We start from the raw sequence: 26325 nt of genomic DNA, 5'->3' as shown, positions 1-26325 counted from the left end.
CGCTGCTGAACGTGGCTCCCGTGTTGCAGCTCACAGGGTGAAAACTCGAGTAGAAAACATGGGAATGTCATGCACCTTTACCTTAAATCTGAGTGCTGTAGGGTTCTGTAGCACATTTTCCTCTTTATTAGCAGATGTTAACAAGATGGATGGAAAACTTTAACCTTCAAATTTCGATGCAGAATCGCTCGTTGATGCCAAGCTGATGCCTGGATTGTTCTTCATCACGTGGCCGCATCACATCCTGTCAGCCTCAAAAGAAAACTTTCTCTCAACTCGTCATGAAACGTGCTTATCCCGCGTGCACTCTTCCAACTTATGGATATTTATTTTTTGAAGGATTGAGGGAGGGACGGGGGAGTAAGGGGGGAAACGGGAGCGGGTGGCGGCTGTGTTGATGGTGGAGGGAAGAAGGAGTCTTGTCACATTACATGTACCTGTCTGAGTGTATCTTCACTCGTAGCCGTCATCTTACCTGACAGGTCTATCAGTGTCCACGGCTGATCAGAACGCGTCCCTCAGCCTGACAGGCTGAACCGACAGCGCCACAATCCAGACTGACAGCTCCTCAGGTAGCTGGTGGATGATGGGAGGGAGGAAGAGGAAGGAGACGGGGAGGAAGGCCACGGAGCAAGAGGAGTAAATTAGAGTGAGTAAACACCTTGAGCTAATCCAAGCTGCATGACTGATCTTAATGCTAATTTTATAAAATTATCTGATAATAAAGTCATTTTAAGATCATGGATTGTAAACGAGTGCCAGGAAATTCCTTTTAAAACTCCATTATAGCCAAGAATCTGCCGAGGAGAAACTGAATCTCATCTTTTATGACAATCGTGCGTGTTGAACCGCAGCCAAACAGTGTGCTTAAGGAGAGCTGCATTCCAGAGAAGAAACACCTGCGGGATGTGCTTTAGTAAAGGTTTAAATCGAGTGTCTATGATCACACCCAGAGGGGCGAATGAGGAAGGCCCCTCCCCACTTTTTGAAAAAATCTGTCTTTATCTTGTCAAAAGCCATCGAAAACAAGCTCATCAAGAACACCCTGACAAGACGAGGATGAGACAAAACGGGAAAACCTACAAGCTCCAGAGCTAGGACTCATTTGATCAGCTTAGCTACGCTCTCCTGGCTTCTCATGTACGAGGAGTAATTAGCAATTAACAATCAGGGTTTAAGTGGATCCAGTTATTATCTGTAAGCAAGGCTTTTGGAGGAGGGGGGTCTGTCTATTTGACACAAGATTGTAGCTGCAAAACTTCTGTGCTCCTCAGGTTTGTTTGGGGGAAAAAAAAGAAAGAAGAAGAATGAGGGACCCAAGCAGTAATTCTCTCGTTTTCACGACATCTCTGGGCCGTTTTTTTTCCTTCAAATTCCCAGATCAAACAGGCTGTAACAAAAGGCCCCAAATCCCCCCTCCGCTCGCCGCCTCCTGCTCTCTCTTTCCAAAATTAGTTAAGCCTCTCAGCTCCATCATCCTCAACATGGCTTGCATCAACAACCCTACGCTGCATCGCAAATGCTGCATAGCCTCTGAAATCTCTCCCTCCCTTTGAACGTGCTGAAGATGAGGCGGGGGGGGAACCCTCCACATGTCACTCTGAATTTGGACTTGGAGACAAAACACAAAGTACCCCACAGCCACTTCAGTTTCTTTTGTCTTTTCTTGGCAAATTTGTGAAGTCTGAAGGCTGGAATGCAAAAAATAAAGGTAAAAAAAAAAAAAAAGAGTCAGGCGAGGCTGACAGATTGGACGACTCGGACGCAGTGACAGGGAGGTAAACAACCTCCACTAATGTCCGCCTTCACCGCTCGCTGACATTCAGGCCTTTTTGGATGCTCCTCGTTTTCCTCTCATTACCTCATCTTTGCAACTGCCCCGGCTGTCATCTCTGTTCACAAGGAGGATGATTCAGGATTTTTCAATCACTCCCTACTTTTCTGTTATCACTGTTGCCTGTAAACTCCCAACTTTGTCCGCCTCTGACATACTTTTCTAGTCTTGGGAAAGTTTCCAGTGAGTCGCCTGATTTCTGGGGTGAAGTGGGGAGGGAAGTGCTAACTCTGGGTTGTTGCCCAGGAAGGTGCCACTTGCTGAGCTTTAAATGATCCTGTTTCACACACTTGTCAGGCTGGCAGGTCCTCACTGCCTCCGAACTCACTGCTTACAGGGTTGTCAGCAGTGCACTTAACGTTAATCTAATGCTAATATTCATGTTGCCTGCTCCCTTGAGCTAAGGACACCTGTTTCTGAACACACGGCATGACCATGCTCAGCAACAAAGACTCATTTAGCCACCAGGAGGTCCGCAGCAGAAACGAAGCTCCTGTAACCTCAAGCCACACACTGCGGTAAGAAAATGCTTAAAAGAAAGCAGAAACACCACTCGATTGCTCGCTCAACCTCTGAGGGCGAAATAACCATTTCATTTTCAGTCCAGCAAAGCGTGAGCTCATCAAAACCAGCCTCATCAATTTAATCATCCCATGTCCGAAGACTTCAAGCTAATTATTCCAGCCTTTAATTATTCCGTCCGACTGCCATTGAGATCTCTCAAAGACAGCTGGATTAGTGGATTTGGAGCATTAGCTGGGAGGGTTGGCAGACCTCTGCACTGTGATTCAGGAGGTTGTGAAATACTTCTTCAAAAGGTACCTTGAGCTGCACCTTCACAGGATCATTAACGCCGGATAAATCCATGTTAAGTTGCTTAAAAGCGTGTAAAGGTGAACCATGTTTAGGTGCAGACACTTTTTGGGGGAGGAGGCTAACGGAATGCGACTCAAGCATTGGGACAGTGACACAGTTTAATCCACTTTGGAAGGAATTGTTTACAAGTAACTTAAAGGGCTTATGTCAGTTTGGGTCAACATCAGTGAGTGAATAAAACTTCAGGAGTGACGGTTTGCTCCGATTTACATGCAGAATTTATGAACTTCACCTTCTGCAGTGTCATGATCTGTATTCGAGGAAGGCTGATGATTCATCCACTCTTTGCGTTGCAACTTATGTAAAGCAACATTTCAGATTTAGCAGTTTTGGGCTGAAGCAGAGCTAAACGCACATCGAGATCCAACACTATTGAAAATCAATCGGTACCTTTTTGAGCTGAGAGTCGTGATGCCTGGAGCTGGCTGTCAAGTTCAACTATTCTTTGCTTATGCTCGTTAAAGATGCTTCCCATCATGAGGCTATCCCTCCTCTGAACTCACTCTGTGTTAGACACCCCCCCCCCCCCAGCTCTCCAAAATGAGAGCAGCTCATCCTGCGGCTGACAGCCGAGATGTTTTGAAAGCAGGTCGGGAAAGGTTAGAGCGACAAACATGCAGCGGGGCAGGGAAAAAGACAAAAAGAATCTTGGTTTTTAATTATTTTATTAAGGGGCCTTGATGCTATTAAATGCCCCAGATACATTCACTCTATAGCTCTCAATTAGAGTTGACAGTTGCTGCTTTACCAACAATAAATATAGCAAAAGGCTGTGCCTTAGGCCAGGAAGGACCCCTAACTATGACCCTCATATTTAATGATGAAAACAAGCGCACACTCTTCCTCACTCCAGCACACACCCGAGCACGCACAGGCACGTGCACGCACACACACTCATCCTCTCTTTGCTCTAACAGGGCATCGGTGTGTGGGTAAAACGGAGCCACAGCAAACGGCGTCTCGGAGGTTTGGAAACACATCAGACATCGAGGTGTATGCATTACCGAGCACCTTGACACGTTCGAGCGGAACATCCTTTTAAATTTGTGAGTAGCAAGTTGTTCATAGTTTATATTTGGCCACAGTGGGTGTGCACTATTCATTACCTGTAACACAATATCTGGCTGAATTGGATGAATTTGAATCCAAATTTGATCCATTAACCAGGTAACCCTAAATCCAAATGTTCCATCCGTCTGTTAGCTTTCGCTTCTCTAAGGTCGGGTCGAGGAGGGAAACTGAAATTATTCCTGCACCATATTGCTGACATCACCTCACTCCATGAGGGGGTCATTTAATGGTTTAAGCTGTGCAAAATGTTAGAATGAAAATATTTAAGAAACAATTTTTAATCAATTGGGGACACGAACCGATTTCAAGTGTCTTATTGACTTTAATTTTGTGTAACATATTTACTACCCTATACTGACAATCTTGTTTGAAGTAAACATAATGGTATGTTAGTGGTGTATCTCATGTGTTACATGGACTGTGTAACCACAGTATGCCGTTTGTTACTCACCATCTGAAACATGGTATTAGTTGTTAATAAGGATTTTTTTTTTTACCAGCTTCATCTGGTGTTTCATGAAGAGGAGGAGAACGCACGGCAGATGTGAGTTAAGTGTGTTTTTCCTTCCCTTTTTTTTTTTAAAGACATTCAGAGACAGTAAATCAAATCAAACATTTGACTTATTAGATGAATCTTCAAAGAGCATGTTGCTGTTTAGTCACCAGACATGAACTTGAGTGATTAAAGTCTCTTTTAGAAAGCTTTGTTAGCTCCTGTGCTAACAAACGGAACAAAATGAAACTCACAGGTTTATTCAGTACTTGAAAACCATGACACATAGTCAGGAGAGACGCATTTTTAATGGGGCAAAAAAAGTACGAGGACACATTTGTCAGTAACTTGCAGTACTGTCAATGTGTGTCTATAAGACTTCACAGGAAGTTTAAGAAACAAGCATTTTAACAATCAATGGTGAGTAACAAAATGCTCTTCTCACATCAGAATTGCTGCATGACGTAACAATATTTATTAATTTTAACTGTGCCGACAACAGTTATAATCGATCTTCACTGCTTCCATCGCAGTGCCTGAACAACAAAGTTTCTTAGATTAGAGAGTCTTTGAAGAAGGCTGCTATCATCACATACAGATACACAAAGGCGCATACATACGCCACACATCACGAATCGAGAGAAAACTAGAGTTTCCCGTTGGCAAAGGCTCCCTCTTGGAACTGAGGGATGAAGGTCTTGAAGTACGTCCTGAGCGAGAAACAAAGAGACATCAATCTGTGACAATTGTGTTCATCAGGCATCAAACTAATTCACTGAGTCAATCCAGCAATTATTGAGCATCTAAGTGGACAAAAAAAAAAAAGGCTGACTGTGTTTACTCCATTGTTCTTCTATGGGACTTCAATGCCCATGTGGGCAATGATGGTGCGACTGGGAGGAACGGCCTCCCTGATCTAAACCCGAGCACAGTTTTGTTTAGGGACTTCCGTGCTCGTCATAGATTGCCCATTACAAATCCCATGTTCGATCATTAGGTGGTTCATAAGTGTACCTGGTACCAGGCCACCTCAGGCCAAGGTCAATAATCGACTTTGTATTTGTACTGTCAGACCTGCAGCCAGTCTTGAACACTCGGGTTAGGGGGGGAGCAGAGCTGTCTGGTGGTGTGTTGGCAGGGAACTCTGGCTGTGAGCTCTACTCTCATACCTCTGCGAATTTCTTCCACATACCTGGGGAATTAAATCTGAATGGACTATGTTCAGGACCTGTGGCCTGAAGGTTGTCTGTGCGGTAACCACAGGATCCGCTGGTGGACGCCAGTAGTGAGGGAAGGAGGCCTTTTGGGCTTGGTTGGCTAAAAGGCTGCAGTGTTGGTGGTTGCTGAAGATAAAACTCATGTATGGGAGAAATTCATTGTGGCCATGAAGAAGGACTTTATTGCAAACCATTCAACTCGGAAAGGGAAAGCAGGGGCCTTCCCTGCTTGTTCTCGGCTTGGCCAGAACTGCTGACCCAAACTCGCTGAGGTAGTTAAATACCTTAAAAAGCACCGGGGTGAGATATAGTGGGGCTGTCTTGGCTGAGACTGGCAGAACGGGGTGGTGGTGGTTCCCATTTTTAAGAAAGGGTACCACGTTACTCCAGGGTGTCACAGAGGAGGCTCAGATTCAGGAGGAGCAGTGTGGTTTTCCCCCAGGTCGTGGCACAGTGGATCTGGTCCACTTGACCATCTAGTCTACTCGTGTTTTGTAGACTTGGGAAAGGTATATGATGTGGTTCTTTTGGCATATTCAAGTCAAAATTTACACAAAACATTTTCATCCGGCAGGTTCTACTTACTTTGCCCTCTTGGCCATCTCATTGCCGTCCCAGCGAGGGCTGTAGGGATACGATGTCTGCACCTGAGAATACAGCTGACCACTGCTGGTAAAGTGGTACACGGACTGGAAGGTGAGGGTGGGCTGGTCCCTGGGAAAATACAGTGGTAGATCCACTACAAGGTGGAGGGGGACAAGAAGACGGAAATGTAGAAAAGCAGGTAACTGAATCTAAAAGTAATTAAAGAGAAAAACAAACATTGTGTTGTGTGTGAGACTCCTACCATGAACTAGGAAGCAGAAGTCTTTCCACATGAGCAGAAGGGTGAGTTTTGTGAACCCCTCGGCATCGTACTCCACCACCCCCCTACAACACACACACACACACACACACACACACACACACACACACACACACACTCATGCCTTACTTTCATGAAAGATGATGAACTGCGCGGAAGACCGTGATGGTTAACTCACATTCCAAAGTGGCTGAGGAAAGCAGCGATGTACTCCCTCCTCTTGTGATAGCCCTGGATGACGTACTGCACCTGGACAGAACAAAGTGGAAGTGTTAGTACAGACACAGCTACAACAGGAAGGGATGGCTGACCTCAATCACTTTCTGGGGAGAGGATTTATTATATTTCAACTGGACAGCAGGTCAGAAAGTGAGCTGCAAGATGCTTTTTATCCACAGGTTTGTGCTCCTTTCATTTTCAGCATTTCCATTTCAGATACTTCAGTCAGCAAACATGTTTACATCAGAACTTATTTTTTTTTTAAGAGTTTGCAGCTTCAAAGCACAGAGGAAATATGTGTTTCAATCCGGGTGTCACAGAACCACTACTGGAAATCCAAAAAGCAGAATTTAACCTCTTTAAAAGCTTAACAGGTGTTGTTTGCGTCACTATTGTTGATCAATCTGCAAACCTCTGTCTTTTGAGTGCAATGGTTAAATGTTTCATCAGCATTCAGAATCGTATCAAATGACTGAAGTACAAACGGCTGCAGCTCGGCATTTGTGGGAGCACATGGTCCACGATGAGGTCGAAAGTAGTAACCAGCCCAAATTATCTTAGAGTACAGCCTGCGGGAGTGTAATACCAACACTCCTGTTCTCTGGGAGGCAGAAGTACACTGGACCAGTCAGTCGTACCCCACAGAGCAGTGATAATAAACCTGCTCCTACACGCAGAGACTTTAATCAGCAAGCGTATCTGCGCTTAAAGAAGTGTTTGAATTTGCTACTTTTGGTACAAACACGGCATTACTACCTTTAGGAGCAATTGTGGAGCTTGTTGAGAGGTGGTGACTGCTAGAGTCAACTGCTATTTATCTTCCCAGGTATCGCATTTGGTAGTTTGCACAAATACAAGTAAACTGATAGATCAAGAGGTGTCTTCTATGCCTTGTTGGAAGTGTTGCTGGCTCTCTTGGACGACATGAAGCTTTTAACGCTGGTTAGGAAGGCCATCGTGATAAACTGGGTCAGGAACAACCTTCTTTCAAGTCAAACCAGGAGATGAAATTATTGAAATGGGGACTGAGTAAAAATAAGGTCCATGTATACAATAAATATTTACCCCGATCTTGATCCTTAAATGCTGTCCAAACATGACGTCATATCTTTTATCTAAAGACTGTCATCTAAAAACGCCTGATGCAAATCCCTGGTAAGAGTTCGTATTAATCATTACTCACGCTACGTTATTTCTCTACATAAAATTAGGATGATTTCACTTTTGCTCGGAGGAAAAGTAAAAGTTATCGGGTCCTCGTGACAGCGGTGGCAACAGTAACACTACCGGGAAACACCAGGGGCTCAAATATCATTGCTACCTAAAGATGTAATTTATACAAGCGGACATATACGAACCCTCTTTTCTGCCAAAGTGAGCTGAAGTTGACAGGTGTGATTAACAATTAAGTCCAGAGAGGAGAAACTCAGGGCTGGCTTTCCTGCTGAATGACCTGGGCAGGTGAGAAGGCCTGCAGTCATCCAGCCAGCTGTGAAGGTGACCGTGCCGGTGGAGCTCTGATACCTGGAATCGTTATTGTGGTTTTGACAAGTGAACTTTGCCATGAAACCTATTAAATACTGAAGGAGAGCGATTCCAGCTCTGCAACTACAACAAATGAACCTGAAGTCCTAATCGGACATCGTGCACACAAGGCTTCACCTCCCAAACAGCAGCAAAGACACATCGTCTATATGTCTGGAAGTGTGTATATACAGTAATACAATCTTATCCTAACTCCCTGCAGTAGTAAACACGTGTGGATGTATCATGCTTCAGCTGGAGTTAGTTTTTTGCCACTGCAAAGTGCACATTTGTGATTACTCATCAAGCACGTATGAATGGCAGCATTTTGTGACAGTAGTAATCTCTGAAACACAGTTGTGTGTTTGATGGGTCTCGTCACTTCAAGCACTCAAACACAGACCCACACTGTGACTCAGCCTCCTGTTCAATTATGTTTACATGGAACGGCGGAGGCGGCAATTTAGCTTTCTCAAAAGCTTCAAGGCCACATATTCGAAGGACTGTTTATTTAGTCACACCGTGTGTGCGTTTTAAAGGAACTGTGGATCACTGAACATTCACACCCTCAATAAGAATGGATTTCCTGCACCCACTGTCAATGCAACTCACAGCCAAGCCCTCCTGTTGGCAGCCTGGAGCACTGAGTGATGCAAGACAGGTGATCTTACTCCGCAGGTATTCAAACCTGCCCGCACACATGATTCCTCGCCCATGCATCCGTTTACTGTGGTTCTGCATGTATCCGTGTGATGCAACATTGCTGGTAGAGCTTTACTGCTGTGCAATTAAAGATCGCTGTCACATTCACACCACCCCCGCCTCTCATATCATAAAGTGTGACTGATCTGATTTTATAAACATTAATGCCGCTTGGTTGTCTGAGCACATCTACTTTCAGCATACAGTTGAAATCAAACGATAATGCTAAAAATCCAATCGATACAAAACAAATTCAATTTAGGAATAATTACGATGTAGTTCACATTTGGACGTGTTAATGAAAAAGTAAATTTAGTATAAAAACATATCCACATATCAGAAATATCATGACTCACTGTTGAGTATGCAGTCTGCTCAGCTTGTGGGACACTCACCCACAAAGTTCGCTGCTCTTTTCTTTGTTTACAGTAAAGAAGTCACCGTACTGATTAATCAGCCTGATGATTCATGTGTTGTGCCGTATCGTCCCACCACCGTTACGCTGACGGTAGAGATGAACTTCACTGAAACCAAAGTGTACGCGTTTGTGTTCAATCATCTGTACATAAACCTCTCCGCCAAACATTTGTTCAACTGAATGTGAAATCTTTACCTGCTTGTTTACAATTATAAATCCACATTTTTTTTGCCTTGTTACTGTATACTATAATATAACAGCCCATAAATACAGTAGATTGCAAGTTAAATAGAAGACAACTAGACTAAGTAAAAATAAATAAATCAGCATCAGTTGATACCTAAATGTACTAGGTTGATTAACAGGTGCATCTGTGGGCAGCACAGTGCTGCTGCTATGGAAACTTAACCTACATTTCTTCCACAGGAACCTTTTCAAGGAACTAGGATCTTTTAGGGGGTCTTTTCCTTACCCTTCCCTCCATTTCAGCCACAGGAACCAGGGGCTAAAAAGAGGGAGGTATTGCATGCAAGACTACGGTGAACCATTGGTGTGGATCTTACAGAGCTGAATGTTTCAGATTCAACATTCACAAAAGCTCAGAAAATCTGTTTAAATGCATTTATTTCTCAGAGCTCTGGAATGAATGAGGAGACTGAGCTTAGATTGTGACTAGAAAGCGGTGAAATCAGAGCAAACAATCAATTTGGCCCTACATTTGTGGGAGACTTAACACCACTGTTATAAAAACAAACCTCGATGTGAGCCCTGCACATGTACAGCCATACACACAGATTTATTGTCATGTTAAAGAGGCCACAAAGACGCTATCAACAGCCCCCCCAAAAAAGTTAAGCGACCGTAAAGCAGAACAATGTGGTGCGGGGCAGGAAACCAAAGTCATGAACTGCGGTATCTCAGCCCCCAGACACACTGGGGACATTTAATGCCCCTAGAAATGGGCATAACCTGAGCAAATGCACTTCAAAACAAGTTAGAAGTACATTATTTTAAGGTTTAGAAACTTCTCTGGTGATGCTTTAAAAGAATCTACCTGAAAGGAGTTGAATAGAAACTCCTTTCGAGCTCCAGGAGGCAAGATACCTCTGACTGTCACAAGAAAAGCAGCGAAATCTGAGCAATAAAATGTTCATCTCTGATCTTTTCACAGCGGTTGTGTTGTAAGACACAAATAAAAATGTAACATTAACATAATTGGAGTTAACGCAGCTGAAGCAGACTTCCTAGTTTTACTCAAGGCTCAGCATTTCAGTGCAGAGACTCTGGCGAGGACTTAATTTGCCTAATCTACTCTAAACCTCAGACCCAGGCCTGAATTAATCATTCAGCTCCTGTTAAAAAAAAGAAAAAGAAAAGCAGAAGCCGTTTCAGTTCTGGGTGCTGTTGGTCGAAATGAACATGTGTTCATTTTTAAAATCAGACACTGCTACTTGTGTCAATCCATTAACTGTCGACCTTTAGCCAGAAGTGTTGATGTTTCTGGCAGGTATGACACCTCATGGAAAAGTGGAACAGACCGAAAAGGCGTCTATGTAACTGCCACAACGTTTGTATTTAATTAAACTGTCCTGTTAAGAGTATTTCTTGTTATTTACAGTTTACTCTGTCACATTTATGTTGTTGAAGGTCAACAGGAGCTTCTGGGACCAGAATGGGAGGAAGTCGCTCTTACCATTACATTCTATTCAATGCATCAACTGCACATATGTATTTAAATGTGCCTCAAGTTTATGGGTCCAAACCAAAGTCATAGCCTCTATGATTCTGCATAGTCTTCAGCACAGTAGATATGAGCAGCATGCTGTGTAATAAGAATAAACAAAGATGTGAGCCTGAGAACATCTTAATTAAAATGTTGCGTTTACAAACAGCAACACCTATTTCTGCAGATTTTATGAGCGATGGTGGAGGAAATAAGACAATCACAAGGTTCCAGGTAATGTTGAAAGTACTGTGTCTCTACCATAGCTGTTTTCTGGGGTGAATTACTCCTGAATACACTGGTTTCCTGTGGTGGAATTAGAGGAGGCCGTGGAAAGAATTCTTTAAAAGACCCAAATTCCTGGAAAATGTTGCTACAATCCAAACATAGCTTCACATAATTACCGTAAACTGAACAGTCTCTGTTGGCTAAATAAGATCAATGCTGCTGGACTGATGTTTACTTCATCACCAGTTTTTCACTTGACGGTTCCAGACCTCCCAAATCTGTAATAATTTGTAGTGTGATTTAAAGTGAGAGTCTGGCAGGAGGCTCCAGATTTGCTGCGGTGGTGAAAGCAACAGCTTCACATAAAAAGTGCTCAGTGTAATAATTACTCATTTATGACATGTTAGTTTTCTCTAGTGCTGCAAATCTTGATGCTAGTTGATCATTCTAGGGTAGAAAGAAATCTGTATATAATTGTTAACCCATAAATTAGATTCATCCAGCTAAAAGATATAAAAACTGCTCTGAAAGCAGTGCCTTAAATGAGCTCTCAGCCCTCCTGGAAACCAATGGGAGTCATTTCTGTTAGAGGAGGTTTTGAACTGATCATTTCCTGCTTTAACACTACAACAGAGATGGGGACATTCTGAACAGAACTCTTCATTCCTGAAGTCCCTCTTGCTTTATCTGCGGTTGACACTGCTTTTCAACAAGGCTCTACACACACACACACACACACACACACACACACACACACGCTGGGGCCACTTTCAGGGAACTGGAGGGAGCGACTGACACGATGAGACACGGAGAGAAATCAGGAGCAGGTTTTACACTGATCAGATTCCAGGTGAACAGGAAGAAACAGAGGATACGTGCGTGCTTAGAGTGCACGCCTGTGTGTGAAGGTGCGGGGGAAGGGCATTTGCCCTGAAGGAAATGGCATAACACCATGTCCATGTTGCATATCTACTTGTCAACCTGCAGAGGCCAACGAGCACTCAGACAGGCGATGGAGGCTGGCCAAATCGCCCACGCAGGCAGACGACAGACACACGTGCATGAATACACATCCAGCATCCTTCAGTGCACATATGCTTTGCTGCACAAAATGCGTGATAAATTATTCATGCACCTGTCACACACCGGTACAAAAGAGGATTAAATCTTCTAATTAAGACACGATTGTATTGAAATACAAAAGTCTTTATCAAATCCTGTGTCTTTGTGACAGGCTGCTACTAACAAAAGATACAATTTAAAAGTTTTTCTTTGCCAAGTTGTCTGTTATGTGAAGAGCAACACTGGTTCATCCTTTGAGTTAGGAGCCTTTTTTGTGCTTAAATGAAAAAAAGCTGCCAATGTCCAAAGACAAATTTTGCAATAACCTCAAAAAAATCTGGAGAGATATGGCTTTCAACCAATTTAAAATATCACAAAGTCTTGCTGCTCGGAAGCGAAATATAAAGAAAGAAATGATGGACTTTTGCAAAGGACTCTACGGTGCACTCAAATAACTTGGCAACTTAGCAGTGATTTTTACCTTGTTGGTGAGTAGCTGACACACTTGGGGGACATAATCAATTAGGCATCCACCGCTGGGAAACGCTGGGATATGAAGTGCTGAAGAGCCTCCCAGAGCACTGATTGGAAAAAGAGAGAAAAGCCAAACAGTCAGCATTGAAATTCTAATTATTATAGCATATTACATATCACATATTTAAACTTGGATCTATTTTAAGACACTTTTATGGCCTCGGGACCAATTCAAGACTGTGTGTGACTGCTTGATTATTTTTTTTTTAATAAATAAATGTTAACCACCAGGCAACAAATCGCACAGGAAGCACATCAACATTTGCCGCCATGTACCTGAAATTGAGAAATAAAAAAAGGAGAAAAAAAGCGTGAGTCATGCCAGTGGCATCTTTTTCATTCTTCTTCACTTGTTCAGTTATTATTTTGACATCCTTCTGATTTAATCCTGCAGCACAGCTCCATTAGTGATTAGCGCATGCTTATTTAATCAGGAAATTTGCTGCTGCAGCTCTCCAGTGACTAACCAAGCAGAGTAGTCACACTCCCTCATTTTTTTCTGATCTGGGGCAAAAAAACAAAGGGAATACCCTGAGGATGGGTTAAAGGTCTTAAGAAAGTGCTTTAATGCCTTAAATGCTCATTTTAGGACACATAGAGGGATGGGGGTTCTTCCGATGCTTTCTATTTTTATTTCATTCTTCATTACAGCGGAACAGTCATAGGACATTTAGAAATGCTGTTCCGTCTTTTGAAAATCAATGCTGAAGTGGCCATTTACGAGGTTAAGCATGGATAACGCACGCACATAGCAGACATCATGCAATATCATGTCAAATGTCAAATATATAGCGTATTCGGAGATGCTGTCCTTTGTGCTTGTACTTTAGAAAGTCTTTAATACATACAAAGGTGAAACATATTGTTGAGTTACGGCCTGTAAAACATAAGCCCATCGGTTTCATTTCATCACCCATTCACAACTGGCAAATTCTTCCCATGAAACATTTCCCAGAATTTCACCCTGTTATGCAACAAAAACACAAGAAGAATTGCACAAGACCAAAAACTCTATTGCAAAGAAAGGCTGTGAGGGTAGAAGAAGAAGGTGGAGAGCCTGGTGATGCATTCCACCTTTCCGTCATGAGCCAAGACCACAATGTTTCTGTGAAAAACTTCTTAATACAGGTCGCCAAAGGTTCAGCAGGGACAAACTGGGCCTAAGAGGTTTCATTAGAATAACAAACAAACACAAAAGTCCACTGAGTTGAGTCTGAGGTCACCAAAATCCTGTTAAGATACCAGTCAGAGCGCTCCACAAAGATTCAAATATATGATATATATAAGAGCTGTTATTAGCTGGTGCTCAGCTGAATATTAATGAGGTCCTATTCACAGAGAAGCAGTGCATTTCATGAAGCCATTTTTATTGTCAAAATCCTTTTCTCAAGCAATCCAAAGCCACCATTTACAGTGGGCTTTGTGCACATAATTAGCATTAGCCTGCGCATTTTGCCATGCACCAACAAATAGTCTATTGAAAATGGCTTACAGCTATGAGGAGAGAAGCCTTTGAAAATGAAAGACGAAGAGATGCCCATCTATCCTCCCACAGATCTAAGAATAGCTCCATATCATTCAGATGGAAATGCGGACAGAGGCACAAAATAGATGGCTGTGTGTTCGTCATTCATTTGTGTCAGTGGCAGGCATCTGAACAAATGTGATGCTTTATAGATTTCAGTGGTTTTGAACTTGAAAATACTTGTAAATGGAGGCTGATCAGCCACTAACAGCCACATCAATGTGTTCAGATATCCAAAACTTTTGTTCCAAGCTAGAACTGGGATGTAAATTCTCTCTTCAAGTTCAAGTTGCTATTGATTAAGGTCATTTTAAGCCATCTATTCATCCTGCGGGAAGTTTCAAATCCACATCTCTTTTACCTTTGTAACAACTTGTTACCAAACTGCTACCCTTCAATTTTATCTAAAAAAATAATGCTGAAGTACAAATGGCGTTTAAAGGTGAACAATCCCTTAATGCCAGAGAGAGCATTTAACGTTTAAAACCAATAGAAGTTAGGATTATTTAGGCATTCATGGGCTAATTTAACAATAAAAAAATCTGAAAAAATAAGAATAAAACGCATGATTTTAGTTAAAATACAGAACAGGTAAACCATGTCTGCCGCTCCGCTTCTTTTCTTACTTAATTTGAACAGAAATGCAAATCTTATTTTTATTATTATTATTATTTTTTTTAAAGCAACCAAAGCTGTAAGATTCCTAAAGTACGGTAAATAATATAATATTTCTCCATAAAACAGTGGATTGCGCAGTTTAATGATTTTCTTTATTTGCTTTCAGTTGTTTCTACAAAATTCACAAATAATGTCAATTTAATGGCTGATTTTAAAGGGAAAATGACCCTGAGACCTCTAGTTTTTCCCTTCCTGTTCACAGTTTCATGCTTCATACGACCAGATGGGTCATCCCAGATGATTGCCACACGATTCACTTCATAGGTTTGGATTTGAGTCGGTGTGAAAGTAAACACAGGTATCAGTTGTTTGGATCTCCATCTTGTGCAGAATATTCATCTAGTTCTGTTGGCTTGTTCACATGTGAGGCTGCACAAAAAGCTTTTGCTTTAGCATTTTCTGACAGGTTTTATTAGCACAAAGAGAGCAGTCCAGGCCAGTCTTTTCTTTCAGTATTTTTTTTCTATTAAATCTCCAGGGTGTCAAGTCTGTCAAAGCCACAAATAAATTTGACACGCAGGGTTTTAACAAGTCTGGCTTCAGCACCTGTTGATTTCCGGAAAGTCGGCCTCACACATGGAAACAAACTGCCATAGGTGGAAGAATATGCTAGTTAGAGGTCCTAAACTGAATCCTCATGAATTTGGCTGTTTCAGGAGACTTTTTTATGTGTTTATCTTCAGTCAGACTCTAAACCAAATGTTTAAGATGATCAATAGCAAAGACTTAGTTTGGCCTTGACTGAGGATTTTATTTGCTTGCTTTGTGCTTTACTTGCATTCATGGTATCGTTTTCTCCTCGTCATTATTGCTTCTTGTAATTCTTCCTGCTGTGTTTCTGTTGTAGATGATCTTGTGTACAGCACTTTGGTCAGTTATGTTGGTTATTAATGTAAATAAACTTGATTGGTTTCATGTCTGTTTTGCCACACACACAGCAGTCATTGATTAGAAACGAAATGGGTTGTGTTTAACTGAAATTGTCCTTTCAGATGATTATTTTCAATAGATTCAGTGATGATTTTAATGCTCTTATTAAACGCTTTACTGCTGCTACGTGTGCTTAAACAATAGCTATGCTGATCCTCAGAACTACTTCTACTTGTATCTTACTGTTTCCTACCATCATTGTTGCTCTCTCTATAGATATTATTATATCTATTATTTTATTATTTAATATTCCATGTTTTTTTTTAGGGTGCCATAGTACAACTGGTCACCAGGACTACAGATGAAAACTAGCCTTTGGCTAACTCTGGCATGTTACAGATGTACTGTTATTAATATGCACTGTCCTGTTAATAAATAAAATTGAAATTGAATTGAAAATCTGGAGGGTTCCATGTTGTAGACACAGTCATGGATCAGAAACAATTTCCCCAAATATAAGTTTTTTTAAAGCCATTTTTAGAATTGACTAGCATTTGGCAAAGCCTAGAGTGCCATTAGCTTAAAACCATTTACAAAGATTACAAGAAAGTCTGGTACCTTGGAAGCAAAAAGTACAGACCTTTGCTCAGTGCTGTATACAATACATACAGTATACTTGTTTAATTTTGCTAAACAGGGAGCACAGTTGTTAAAACAGTCCTGGAAAGACACCATATCTTTGATAAAATGAGTGTCCTCAGATGCAGTAAGTGCTTTAAACTGATCCTCCTGTGGGTGGACTAAGAATCTAGACATTATGGTGTTTTACTCTTTGAGTGGCACCCTGAAGAGTCCTCGCTTTCTGTCTCCACTGGTGACACCACTCTCAACACTACCCACACATACCAGAGTCACCATGCAGACATGCTGCCCAACACAAGCCCTCTGAGCAATGCAACCTACTGTACAACACATTTACAGTAGACTGTGTACATGTACGCATGTAAACATGCACACACTCATGCTGTACTGTGACAGGGCCGCCTGTGACTTCATCAAACGGAGAGATTATCCTCTGTGACTCAGGTGGATGGTGACGAAGTTCAGTTTGTTTGTTTGTTTGTTTTGTGTGTGTGGCAGCAGGGCAGTGACGATGTGAGAGCAGATATAGGCTCAAGTGGAAGCTGTGATTCATTATCAAAGTGGAAGATGAGGCCAGTAGGAACAGTTTGGAGATTTAAATGTAGTTTCAAAGGCACAGCATTTCCATTTTGATTGCCTTCATCATTTCCTAAAGCCTGCAGGGCTGCAAAGTCTGCTTGTAGACTGTTTGGACCAAATAATACATTTCCTATACTTCCTCTATGAATGGACAAGGCACCTCTTGCCTAGGGCAACTGGAGTAAGTGACCTCTTTCTCACAGTATGAGATGACCGTCTTGGCCTATCAGTGCTGAAATTACGTAGATTCTCTGTATGTCAACCCTTTGGATAAAATCAAAATAACAAAAGCTTCAGCCACAACTATTATACACTCTCATAGGTATGTGATAACCTTGGGAAACAGAGTCGTGTCCCCTATTCACCCTTTCAACCAGCTGTAGATGCCGTATTTTGCAGCAGGGATGATGCACATGACCGTCTGACCTCCACTTTCTAACCCCACATGTCACAAACAAATGGAGAGCTGCCCGCCCTCAACTTAAAAAGCACAGGGATGGTAGGAAAACCTTCCAGCCTCAAAGACCTGCTCATTGTCACAGAGCAGATGGGGCATTTTTCAAATAAATCGAAAAAGACGACGGAAACAATTGACATTTCTCTATATATTTTCAAACCGATGCGTTACAATCACTTGTAAAAGACATTTTCAGCCAAAAGAAAACCCATCCATGAAATAAAATTTCAGTGTGAACACATTTTGACTGCACTGCACAATAATCTTCCTAAAGTCTATTCTCTTTGTGTTGTACAGATTGCCATGCACTCGTTTACCCAATTTTCTGGTGACTCCTACAGACTTAGTCTAAGGGTCCGACCCTTTTAAACGTAGTGTAGACGAGTACGTTTATTATAAAACAGACACTAAATTGTGAAGCTGCAGTCAGTTTAGATTCACTTTCTAGTCTCCTTACAAAACAAACAGAGCTAGTCAGATTTAATTGTCTGACTTCAGTGAAGACATTTAGCAGAAAAAAAAAAAGGAAAAGTGTTGAGGAAACTCTGCTCCTGATAAAGCAGCTTCAAGGAGACAGGGAGGAAAAAGAGGCAGCAGCGTGTTAGATGTGTCTGCATCGACATCTTAGACTGTCAAACGAGTTTGCCGGGTTGGTGGAGAATTTATTTTATCAGACTTGACAATTTCTGAGTGCGACAAGATGTTCACAAAACCTTGAAAAATATCTGATTGAAATGCAGAGATTTTTCAAAGGCCATAAAACACCTCTACAGACCCTGGAGAAGGGACACACACACAGTAAGTATACACCCACACAGAACATGCACAAACACACACACGGGCACCTAAAGGCAAATGCAGATACACAAACATTAGTGCACTGCAGCCTAAAACTGTCTCTCTGTGTTGATTTTTCTGGGCTCCTAAATCTGGTTTGGGGGCAGAGACGGTGCCCACTCGATTCTTTTATGCAATGCAGCAGGTTTTCTGGGGGAAGGAGAGATGTATCCAACTCATCTCATGGGCACAGTACAATCAGGTAAACGAGCAGTGAGAGCGAAAATGAAAAGAGCAACGAGTCTGGTTATAAAACACTCAAAGAGGGAGGCTGGAATGAAGAAGGAATCAAAGTCTTTGCAGATAAGTGGTTCCTAATCATGACTCCACAGCCCAATTAAACACTGAAATTGTGATGCAAGCTGCAGTGACACGAACTCATTACTTAGTCAAATCTTTCATTATCACAGGTACAGCTCCGATGAGCCATCCTAATGAGCATTTTTATTGCTGCAGGGGACATTCCCTTCCAGCACAAATTTTTACTTTACGGTTCATGCAAATACAGTCGCAGTACACACCACATGTTAAAAGCCTTAAAAGTCACCAGGTATTTAAAGCTGCATAAAAAGGGAGACAAAAAGAAATTAAAAATTAGACAAATTCCCTTGACCAAGCAGTTGGTCACAGTGGGGAGAAAAAAAACAAACAAACTTCTGTTTACCAGGAAGTAACCAAAAACAGGAATAAGAAGGGCAAAAGATGGAGTTTGAGAGTTTTGCAAAGCTCTACCTCACATACAAACTGACGTCACAATGCCTGGATCACTGGACGCTTTGGCGCCGTTTCAGGATCTCTTTAACATTAAGATTTTTACACGTAGTTTGGAGAAATAATGAAAAATTAAGGAAAAGCAATGTTGCCAGAAGTAATTTATGTTATCCCCTCAGGAATTGTTTTGATACCGAAAAAATCCACAGGGACAGATGTGCTTGATCTGAAGTCTCAAAGGCTATTCAAGTATTTTATTTGACTACCTATAGATGCAAGTAAACGCACTCCCACCTGCCCCACATGATCCCTGTAACAAACTACTGCTCCTCATTACTATTCCGTCTCAGTGGGATACTTGAATCCTACATTTTAAAGGCCTGATAATACCGCGACCTCCACCGCAACACGACTGAATAAAGACGTGATTTAACTTGACAACAAATGCGCTGCAAAGGCGCCTCCAAAACTCACATTTTTTAATGCTCTGTAAATGTCCACATTAATTTAACTCTTAACAGTTTGTCTAACTGAGTTGGGAGAGAAATGCTGGAGTACAACACCATGTCTTTCACAATGTATTTCCTTCCAGGCGCCCTGTATAACATTGTATAACAAATGAACACTGAACTTTAAGCAGGTGCATCCGTAAACCTACAGAATTAAGAGTGTTTTAACTTCTCATAATCAATAATGCATGCTGAAAAAGAAGTAAATAAAGCCCCCTCAGAGGGAGGAGCCCCTGCAATTGTCTACTGCACAATCTCGGTAAAAATGTGGGAGTCTTGTTGGGGTAATACTATTTCTTTTTCCCCCTTTGCTGCTCTGCAAGGATAAAAACATTTGAGTGATGATCTGTTTGAAGAGAGAGGAAGAAAAAGTAACAGAGAGAGCAAGAAAAAGAGGAAAAGGGAATAGAAATAGAGGTATAACGCTAGCTCAGGGGGCTTACGAGTCTGCGTTCAGAGCCAGATCCAAGCTCTGCTGAAAGACGCAAAAGTGAGATATCAAACAACTCAGGAGTGATGGGAGAGAAGAGTAGAGAGGTGGAGGGAAGAGAAAACGAGACAGGGAAAAGCTCTCCTTTCCTGCGCGTCGTGTTTTTTTATTGCGCCGTTTGAGTCGAGCAAAGAACGACCTTGCTGGGTAGAGCACCGTGCTTCTTTCCCTTTTAAGTCCCACTCACTCTCTCAGCTCCCTTTGAGGATCAGCCAGAGGGATCAGCATAGGAGCGAAAGTGATAGAAAAGCAGAGAAAGATGGAGGAAGAAGAGACGAGCGGCACTCATGTGAAAAACAGGCGGGGTGGGAGGTGGGTGGAAGAAACATACGACCAATGCGGCTGGAGTTACAAACTTGAAAAAAGTTAATGAAGTGATGAGTGAACATGACAGAAGTGAGGTGTGGAGAGCGGAGGACACACAAAATAAATGATCAAATTAAACCATAAAGGAAGAGAAACTGCAGGCACAAATTTGGACTTCTCAGAATTAATGCTGTTGACAGCCTCTGTCAATGAAATCCAGTTGGGCCAAAACCAAAGCTGAAATCTAATATTAATAGTATAATATTAATAATAATAACAACACATTTCATACAAGAACTGACTGAAACTCCCAGAGCAGATCGGCTTTCGTTTCTTGTTTTTCTTTTGTTAAAAGTCAGCTTTTATAAAGTAAAGCCTTATTTTTGGTAATACTTGTAGCTGAATATTGTTTTTCAGCTGCAGCCACTGAATGTATTCATATGATTACATCTCTGCTGTATCAAGCGACAGTGGTGAAATCCACCTTTTCTATGCTCGTTACAACCTGCCTGACTGAGCGGTTCTGCAAAAAGTATGCAGCATGTAATCCACTGCAATTTCATCGTCCGTTTTCATGCAACTGTCGTGCTTTGCATTAAAAGTACACAGTGAAGACAAAAAAACAGTATCTGTCCGTATCTGCACAAGATGCATTTAGCAGCAGAATGAATCCAACATGAAATCTCTGCATTGTAAACTTGGAGAAAACAAGACTGAAACCTAAAACCATGTGCTGAGTTGCAGTGATTTGCTTCTTATGTGGGTATGACTGATTAAAACACAGCAAACTCAGATGGAAAAATGCAACCCCCCCAAACCCCCAGCTTAATAGGAAAACATGGTGCTGTGCACATAAAATCGCGCTAAAGTGCAGCTTGCAGGTTTTGTTCGTATCCGCTCCAACACTGTGTATATAAGACGGGATGGTACGGTTTTCTTGTAGCCGTGATAAAGCCTATAAGGAGGCAGAATCCACAGTTTCTCTGAACTAAAGGAGGTAAAATAGAGTTAGCGTTCATGCCTAGGTGCACTTTGTGCAGGTGAAGAAACTGGACTCCACAGATGCAGCTGTACAACAAATGTGACAGCGTGTTGCACTCATTTCAGACAGGGAGATTATTCTAAATGGGATGTAGAAGCCGGAATTCTTTGAGGCTAATAGCAGAAAGCAGTTTACTCCATGCAGCTCTTTCACCTGTATGTCTCCATCAGCATCAGGCTGCCTGTTCACGGGTGCACAAACTGAGGGACCAAAGGTGACGGAGCACTCACACACAACCCAACAGAAGCAGGAACCGTGCACTGGGATTCTACTTTGCTTTTTTACGTTCTTAACTTATTCAGTTTATCCTTGAAGTTTCTGGCACTAAAAATCAAAGCTTAACGTTTTTTCTTTTTTCATAAAGTCTGTTATATGACTAATAACCCACCGGCTAATCCCTGGGGATAAGGTTCTGTTTTTGGTCATGTTTAATGCTTCAGCAGTAATCACCAATTACTTCTAAGATCATTGCCGATGTCACTCCTCCCAAGTGTGTTAACACGCACCTGAATGCTCCAGACCAGCAAACTGCCAAAACTTCTGCTTTTGTAGAGGCGCTCACACTTGATGATCAGGTACTCAGGTGCATTAGATCAGCAGCACCCGGCTGACACTTACCCTCTTAATCCATGGAAACAGGAAGGGTGGACTTCTGCATTTTGGTTAAGTTTTTGTTAAATAAATGTGTTGTTCATCTGAGGTTGTATTTTCCCAATTTTAAGATCCCCCCCCCCTCATCATGTCCTGATACATAATAGTGTACTTTCTTTTCCACAAACCTGCATTTAAAGGGTTAAGGTGGGAAGAGTTGTTGCTTAAAACTAGTCAGAGTGAGTTAGAGCAAAACTGTATGTAGAGGAAATGAGGGAAAAGGGAGAATACACGGATGGATAGAAGATGACAACGGAAAAAGGAATAAGTGAAACGTAGAACGACAGAAAGACGGTAGACATGAAGAGGCCCTGAACATTTTAACTCTGAGACGATGTAGCCGATATGACACCCAAACACAGCAATCCAGCTGTGTTAAAACCAGATCTGGGCCGGTCTGTGGATCTGTCAGTTGCTACAGTCACAGCTTGAAAAAAACGAGGACCGAGTTAAACATTGTCCAAATCTGCTCTGATGTGAGTTTTATCGATGAAGGTTTGTGGTAGCTGGAATTAATGCAGAGCCTCTTGAATGTCAACCAAATGAAAAACAGATACGTGCAGGCGCACTGCAACAAATGAGTTTTCCTCTCCACTGGAGCCAAATGCAGAGATAATGGGCATAAACACGATACCAAAGACTAACAGGGGTCAGCGAGGACATGGAGGGAAACTTGACAGGGTAACACATCTGCATAAACATAAGTACAGCAAATGCTTGGCTCAAAAACATCTGCATGCTAAATGAAGACACATTCTTCATGAATACAAACAAATGCAAAAAAAACTCGCAAACACATGCATTCGCTTGTCTTCAAACAACGGTGAAGAAGACGTGCATTTTTGCCCTGGGTCATGAATTAAAACACTCCCACACAGCTGACAAAAAGGTGCACAAAAACATGGAGCAGAGCATATTCACGGATGGCCTTAATTTGCATATGTGCAAATATGGCAAGACAAAGAGGAAACATTAAGCAGGAGAAGAGATCTGGTAAATGAGAGCTTGGCTCAATGAGGCAATGTTAAGCCTCTGCATTTTGAGATGTTTCTGAAAGGGTTTGTTCCTCTCCTCCTTTATCTAACCCCCCTGCTGCGTCGCAAGCATCCCCTCCGCAGCTCCCCGCCTTCAGCCTCCCTCTGTCAGTTCTCGTCTTGCAGCTGGCAAAGAGAGGGAGCCTCTCACGCCACGGCCGCAGCTTCAGTCTGGTGTTGCACAGTGCGAAGGTCAGTCTGTCTCTCAAACACAAATATGCAACAAATGCAAAAAATCTCCACCCTAAAGCGTTCTGTTATTTCGACACCTCAGCGGCACTCTTGATGAAAGCCACTTCAACCCAAGTGGATCTTTAACACAGAAAAGCAGCCACGAAAAACAGCACGTTTCTCGTTAAAAACGAGGCAAAACAAAAGCACAAGAACGTCTTGTAATGTTATATCTAATGATTCACATGAGGCATTAGTGAAACATCCTGCAAGTTATGCTTCATCAAGGCAAGCAATGCCTCTTCTGTCAGCAGAGATATCTCGCCGTCTCCCACTTTAATGGTCAGATTTGCTCTTGCAGCATGAAATAAATGAGGATTATGTGGGACAGACAGTAGGTACACGCGTACGTGACCTTTTGTGCGATGTAATTAGCTGCTGCATGGGGATAAGGTCGTGTTCGTTTTATCAGAAAGGAGATGAGGAGTGGTTGTGTGTTTGTATTTAGATTTTATTTAACGAATTTTCTTGGATTTATTGGTCTAAAATTATTGACATGCAAAAACACAGCAACCAGCAGCTGCTAAACAGCTGCAATAAAAGAAACATGGAGCATGCGGCAAAGTAAAGGTCTTTGTCACTGAGAAGTTCAGCTAAAAAGATCTCTGCTGAATCTAACTGAAATGAGGAGGGAGAGGAGTTAGAGAGAAATCCAGTCTGGTGTAACAATACTTTCAATACTGTTATCGATTCACATCAAGAAAATGTGATTGAGAGAAATTAAATGGTACACATGAGGTGGTTTTTGCATGTTTTGAAGGAGACTTAATGCACCCCACGGGGAATCGAAACAACTTTTCAAACTGCGTCTGACCTGCAAAGATTGTCATTATGCAATTCAGCAGATGTTTCAGATCTGAGTCGACAGGCAACTAAACTCAAGTGACTGACTGGCATCTTCCCAGATATGATATAATTTCCCAGATATTCCCAGAAATAACTGTAATTCCTAAAAAGCTCTCTCCATTTTCCTCTTGTTGATGTCCACCACAGTTGTATTTGTCTTCCTCAAGGTTTCCAGTTGGGAAAACTACTTTTTCTACTGAATTACCAGTGAAAATGTAGCCTAAACAGACAAAAAGTAACACAATGTAAACCAATTTATTCACTTCAAACCAGTTAATAAAAACATATCCAATTCTTTTTTTGTGGCTTTTCAAAAGATTGCTTCAGATTTGTTTAGTTGATGAATAAAAACAACTATAGACGACCTTTCAGGGGTTGGGACACGCTGAAGTTGTGGAAGACCATTGTGTTTGCTGTTATTCTTCTGACCAGGATCAATACTGCCAATCATTTAGGAAAAAGATCCCACACCAAAGCAGCTTTTCCTGGATGAACAGAAGAAAAATGCAGTCCTAAGATGGGAGAAACCAGCTGCAGACTGACTGGAAGTAATTCATCAACTGCAGTTTATTCTTCTCGAGCTGTTGCTTCTTTCTCTGTCCTTGCCGTGGTTCAAATAAATAAGGATGAACACTTCAGATAATTCCTCTGACGTGTGGAATATCAGCCAAATATTCATTCCTGGCAAGTGGAAATAAATAATTCCGAGCTCGATTTATTGACTGAAGTATGTCCCACTACAACAGGTGCTGATATGCCTCCTTTCAGCTTGTCAGTACATAACTGTACATTTCATAAGTGCCATGCTATTTTTTTTTGTTTTTTAAATTTTTTAAAATTATTCTTATTGGATAGTTCCGTTATTTCTGGGTCAAATAGTAGTTTGATTTCCAACTACATTATCCGGCTAACACGGGAACATATGTTATTTAAATGTACTTACTAAAATAATTGATACAACCAGGACTGGAGGAAATGAAACTAACAGTCAGAATTCCAAACGATTTCAGTCCGTTATATATAAAACACAAACACAGTTGAGAACATTAAGTTGTTTTCCGCAGTTCTTTTGACTCAAGAGCTCTAAAAACTTGCTTTTAATCAAAACCAATGCCAACTGAGCGAGTTTATCTATTTATGTGAATGCAGCAGTTCACACTTGTGCAAGGTTGAAAGCCCAATCTTCCTTTCCTTTTGGTGAAAAAGAATCAAAGTGCTCATTCTGCCGTGACACCAACACGTTTAGTTGCTGTCAGTTTGAATAATGTCTCCGACAGTGACAGTGAGGACTGTAAAGGTTACAGAGATAATGGAATGAAAAAGAAAAAGGAGGTATGGAGGAATTAGAAATTTTTTATAAATTGAAATGAGCCACAGAAATACAGTGAAGAGAAAAAACAGCATGTTGAGACACAGAAGGAGAAAGAAAGCAGTGGTGGGGGGGAAGAAGAGGTCTCTTAACCTGGTGCGACGGGGCGTGTGCTTGTAAATAAACATCATTCTGAGATTATTCCGGGCACGGAAGCTCAGACCGTGAGGCCCTCAGGTCAGAGTGGGCCCATACCTGGCTCTTTTCCTCACATCTATATGTATACCTACGAGGGCCTTGTGCTGAGAGCGGAGCCAATTCAAATACTGGTACATGCATGCAAACATATGGATACGGGCACGTGTGGACATTTGGAATATAAAAACCCACATTCACGCATGCCTGCAAACACATCTGCACACACGACAAACACACACACACACACACACACACACACACACACACACACACACGCACACACACACACACACACACACACACACACACACACACACACACACACAAATGCAAACTGACAAATGTACACAAACACACAAATTATAACAATACAAAAAGATTTACTGAAACGATAACAGTAGGCACAGTGCTGGAGTACCCACACAGTGCCCTGACTCTGAAAAACTGCACACACACACACACACACACACACACACACACACACACACTTACAGAGTTACCACCGCGGATATCTGCAGACATCCAGTCATCCCCAGCTAATATGTGTCATCCATCTCTTTTTCCTATTCGGCCCATATTGTTTTAAAGAAAGCGACTGATGAGGCCAGACATTGGTATGTGGGATTATTCTTGGTGACTTAATA

At 41.9% G+C, this 26325-nt stretch overlaps 1 protein-coding gene across 4 annotated transcripts in view; it reads right to left on the bottom strand.

The window, feature by feature from the left end:
* Positions 1-4563: 4563 nt before the first annotated feature.
* babam2 (BRISC and BRCA1 A complex member 2) overlaps positions 4564-26325 on the bottom strand; it is a 92113-nt gene continuing 70351 nt past the window's right edge. For all 4 annotated transcript variants that reach the window (XM_075447509.1, XM_075447510.1, XM_075447511.1 and 1 more), the window contains exons 8-12: positions 12714-12813; positions 6535-6605; positions 6339-6421; positions 6077-6230; positions 4564-4984 (exon numbers count right to left, since the gene is read on the bottom strand). In XM_075447509.1, the coding sequence (XP_075303624.1) occupies positions 4921-4984; positions 6077-6230; positions 6339-6421; positions 6535-6605; positions 12714-12813 (472 nt within the window). In that variant the 3' untranslated portion in view covers positions 4564-4920. The remainder of the gene's footprint in view (positions 4985-6076; positions 6231-6338; positions 6422-6534; positions 6606-12713; positions 12814-26325) is intronic.

Source organism: Odontesthes bonariensis, chromosome 17 (genome assembly GCF_027942865.1).
Source record: "Odontesthes bonariensis isolate fOdoBon6 chromosome 17, fOdoBon6.hap1, whole genome shotgun sequence".
Classification (NCBI taxonomy): domain Eukaryota; kingdom Metazoa; phylum Chordata; class Actinopteri; order Atheriniformes; family Atherinopsidae; genus Odontesthes; species Odontesthes bonariensis.
The sequence above is the reverse complement of the archived record's forward strand: the minus strand, read 5'-3'. Positions and strand labels throughout refer to the sequence as shown.